The sequence below is a fragment of the Mercenaria mercenaria genome, chromosome 2, assembly GCF_021730395.1.
Source record: "Mercenaria mercenaria strain notata chromosome 2, MADL_Memer_1, whole genome shotgun sequence".
Classification (NCBI taxonomy): Eukaryota; Metazoa; Mollusca; class Bivalvia; order Venerida; family Veneridae; genus Mercenaria; species Mercenaria mercenaria.
The window spans coordinates 37,454,146-37,458,858 of NC_069362.1; the positions used below are offsets into that span (position 1 = coordinate 37,454,146).

At 35.8% G+C, this 4,713-nt stretch overlaps 1 protein-coding gene across 1 annotated transcript; it reads left to right on the top strand.

Annotated features, from left to right (window-relative positions):
• Nucleotides 1-921: 921 nt before the first annotated feature.
• LOC123562121 (glucose dehydrogenase [FAD, quinone]-like) lies at nt 922-3,719 on the top strand. Its single transcript, XM_053523267.1, has 2 exons — nt 922-1,265; nt 1,527-3,719. Exon 2 carries the CDS (start codon nt 1,530-1,532, stop codon nt 3,324-3,326), a length of 1,797 nt encoding a protein of 598 aa, XP_053379242.1. The 5' UTR covers nt 922-1,265; nt 1,527-1,529; the 3' UTR covers nt 3,327-3,719.
• Nucleotides 3,720-4,713: the final 994 nt, after the last annotated feature.

Here is a 4,713-nt window from a genome sequence, read left to right on the forward strand (position 1 = left end):
GCAACTGCTTATGAGCAGAAAAACAAAAAGGAAAGGGGGTATTAACTTTTATATAAGAAAACTACAGTTCGTTAAATACAACCCGCTGAATTTACTACTTTTCGCTTCTTTCAGTTTCTCTTCATGCGATAGGAACGTGCCGATTTCAATAGAATGCAAAGTGATACATACTGAAACGCGGTAGGGTGAAAGTAAGCACGTTGCTGCCGAGAAAATGCACTAGGAAAGGAAAAACGATTAGTACTATTTATATTTGGACTACTTGTGACCTGCGGAGGCTTACATTCTATTTGGTAGTGATCAGCCTATAAGAGAAAATATTTGTTTGATTTTTTCATGAATTTGCATTCATTCTCAATGTACACTTATTTTACAATGATTCTGCTTAGTTTTGCAGCAAAATATTGGGAAAATGTAGAGAAATGACAATTCATTACAGGTCACTCCCATCCCCAAAAATACGCAAAATTAAGGACAAACATCGTAACGATTAAATGGATCTTGAATGAAAATTCGACGAATAAGGTAAAATAAATTGAAATTTTGGTTGCACAGGGCTAAATTTCGCGTATTTTTGAGGATGGGGTGACCTGTAATGAATTGTCATTGCTCTATATTTTCTCAGTATTTTGCAACAAAACTAGGCAGAATCATAGTAAAACAGGTGTACCTTGAGAATGAATGCAAATTCACGGAAAAATCAAACAAATATATTTTCTTATAGGCTGATCACTACCAAATAGAATGTAAGCCTCCGCTGTAGTCCAAATATAAATAGTACTAATCTTTTTTTCCTTTCCTAGTGCATTTTCTCGACAGCAACGTGCTTACTTTTACCCTACCGTGTTTCAGTATGTATCACTTTGCATTCTATTGAAATCGGCATGTTCCTGTTGCATGCTGGGTAAAAATGGCGGCGTAAGAATTTAATGTATCGAAAAGAGAAATTGATCAACTGACTTAAGTATTGGTTAAGTCTGCAAAATTTATATCATATTGTGTCTTAGATAACAAAAAATAATTCCTACGTTAGTTTGATATCATACGCACATACATGCGCAGACGACAAATCTGCCTCATCAAAATATGAACGAGTTGTCATTACATGACTTCGCATATTTACAAACAATTTAACGCTAAATATGGAAGGGTCAATGCATTCCTAAGTCACTTAGTTAAAAATAGCGGTACAACCTTGAGATTATGCTTCGTTGGCCATTAAATGACCTTACAACAATTAAATTGATAAACAAGTCAGTAAGGAGGTAAGTGTTTTCATATACTTTGTAGTTGTAAAATTGCATCTCATTCAATCTGCATATCCATGCTTTTTTTTTTCTTGAATGTGCATGCTAACATTTTTATACGTTTATATCCTTGCAAGTATTCAATGTTTCTTCTATTAGATGTATAAAGGAAGTCTATCATAAATTGAAAACATAGTGCATGCATCAACTGTTTCTTTTGTTTTTGAATCATTTTTACATTGGCTTCGCAAATGACTAGAGTTCTGTTTATTTTTTTAGACAATGGAATCACTACAGTCCCTGTCTATCTTGGTAGCTTTTCTGGGTATTGTATATTACCTTGGATTTCGTTCACCATCGTTGCCATCTGTAGTCACAAAAGGAAAACTACAGGACAGTTATGACTATATTGTTGTAGGTGCAGGCTCGGCGGGGTCTGTCGTTGCATCCCGGTTATCTGAAGACTCGGAAGTCACAGTTCTCTTGCTTGAGGCAGGAGGAGATTACACAGAAAACGAGAAATACCACATCCCCCTTCATTTTTATGACCTTCAGAAAACTTCAGCTGATTGGGAGTACTATACTGTTCCTCAGAAAGAATCCCATCTCGCGATGTTTGAACAGCGCTCGTATTGGCCACGTGGGAAGGTTCTAGGAGGATCGAGCATTTTTAATTCGATGCAGTATACAAGGGGAAGTCGTCATGACTACGACGAATGGGCAGCTTTAGGATGTGATGGGTGGAGTTATAGAGATGTATTACCTTACTTTCTGAAGTCCGAGGATATGAAAATTGAAAACTTGAAAAGTTCCAAGTATCACAATACAGGAGGATATTTAGGAATCAGTACTGGCGGGGTAACTCCAATCGCTGATATTTATTTAAAGGCTGGTGTTGAGATGGGGTATAATATTACAGATTACAACGGGGAAATACAAGAGGGATGGAGCCCTATGCAGTTAACGGTCCGTGATGGAGTTCGTAGTAGTACATCATTAGAATTTCTTGGCAGAGCTTTGGGTCGGACAAACCTACATGTAGCAGTAAACGCTTTTGTTACCAAAATATCCATTGAGAAAAAGCAAGCTAAAGGTGTTTATATGATAAAAGATGGACGTAAGCATTACATTGAAGCAAATAAAGAGGTTATAGTATCTGGTGGTGCAGTTAATTCTCCACAGTTACTCATGCTGTCAGGAATTGGTCCAAGAAAACATCTCGAGGATTTGAAAATAAAGATTGAAGCAGATTTACCGGTTGGTGAAAACCTCCAAGATCATCTCCTACTTCATATGATGACAGATATCAAAGACGATATAGCTATCACAAAGGAGAAAATAAATAGCCTAATGACCCAGCTACAGTATAAATTGTTTGGAAAGGGAATTCTCTCTATCGCAGGTATTGATGCAACATCATTCTTTTGTACATATGAAACTAAACAAAAAGATTGTGCGACCGATATGCAGTTTATGATGTATAGTTTGACTATACCGGACAACAACATATGCCTGAAGGAACAAGTCGCTAAAGAATATCTTAGCACCCCTGACTCGGTTGGATTTGTATCTACCTTAAGTTTACTTGATCCAAAGAGTGTTGGATCACTAAAACTGAAATCAGCTGATCCATTTGATTACCCATTAATTGATCCGAAATATCTCAGTGATGAACGAGATGTCGAAGCTTATATCCGAGGCATTCGTCTCTGGGAGCAATATATGTCTACGCCATCTATGAAACAAATCGGTGCGAGCATCGACAGAATGAAATTATCCTTTTGCTCAGAACATAAATTTCAGTCCGATGAATATTGGAAATGCATCGTGCGTCACCTAGCCTACACGGTTTATCATCCTGCCGGCACATGTAAAATGGGCAGCAAGGATGACAAATTGGCAGTTGTAGACCCGCAGTTACGTGTAAGGGGAATAAAAGGATTGCGTGTTGCTGATGCGTCGGTCATGCCAAATGTGATATCCGGAAATACAAATGCACCAGTAATAATGATAGCAGAAAAAGCTGCAGACATGATTCGAGGAAAATATACTGTTGAACACCTGAAGCGAAATGTATAGCGGATCAATAGATCTACTATTGTATTGACAAGTTAAGATTCACCTTGGTAATTAATTACTAATTATAAAGTCCGTAAGCAAGGAAACGTGTCATATAATCAAAACTATAAATACTTTTCATCAAGAAATACCTTTTATATAAATAAGTTACGCTTCGTTAAACACAATTACATGAATTTACTCCTTTTCGCTTCTTTCGTTGTCTGTATTCTTATCTTACATTTTGATATAAAAAAAATGCTTTAAATGCATATGAAACGCAGCGAAGTAAAAGAAAACACGTTGCTATTGGGGAAACGAAGAACGATAAGAACTATTTATATTTGGACTTGTGGCTATATTCATTTTATTAAAATTCTTGTTCTAACTAAATGTTTTATCATCTCCTTTATAGTAACAACTTTGTATTTAGTTAAAAAGGGGGCATTTTGATCCCTATGTTTGGGTATATATGAAGGTCACAAGACATTCAGAAAAAAATTCTAAGCTGTTGTAGGATTTTGTGAACTTTGATCAAATTCCTGTTTACATATATTTCTTCTTTTCAAAATGTTGATTGGGTGTTTATTACAGTCTGTCCTGCTGTTTATGTCTGTCATCTAAGTTTTAAAAAGGCTTCTTCTAAACAAGGCAGCTTTTCCATTACCTGAAAGAGCTTTGGAGCCTTTAACTTTGCTAGAAAAGACGTTTAAAAGACGTTTACAGTTTATATTTCGATGAGATGATTGTGTTTGTAATTAACCTAAACTTATTTGATTAAGTTCATTTAAATAATCGAGATTTAGAAGCGAAAACAAACGTTTTCATCTTAAAAAAATTCTTATGGGACAACACATTGATATTTTACTCCTAAAATATCTAATCCAAAATACCTACTTATTTCTCCAATCCATGTACGTATGTTCATGTAGATGAAATAGTCTTTTTTGTAGTTATATTATTTAATCTAGTATCTTATATACATGTTATTCACGTGCAAAAGTTAGTGACTGTCATTGAGGCAGTTATCTGTCAAAACTGCTGCCTGTATTGTAATTTTATATGTTCCCACTCGATTGGGTTATATGGATTTTTTTTTTGTCACAGTTCCGGCTGAAGAATGGGACACCCTATTCCCTAAAAACTGAGACAGTTTCGGCCTACCAATGGAGCACCCTATTCCCAAAAGTCTGAGACAGTTCCGGTTGACCAGTGGAACACCCTATTCCCCAAAGTCTGAGAATTGTATTATTTTTTCTCAAAACATAGAGGCGAACTACAAAGAGATTGCAGAATATATAGATACTTTTCACTTTTTATTTTCTGGTTTTGATATCTATATTCTGCTTTTCTTCACTGAATTTTTGCCGTAAGTGTCCATGATCATGGAGAGCGTCTCTGATCTTGT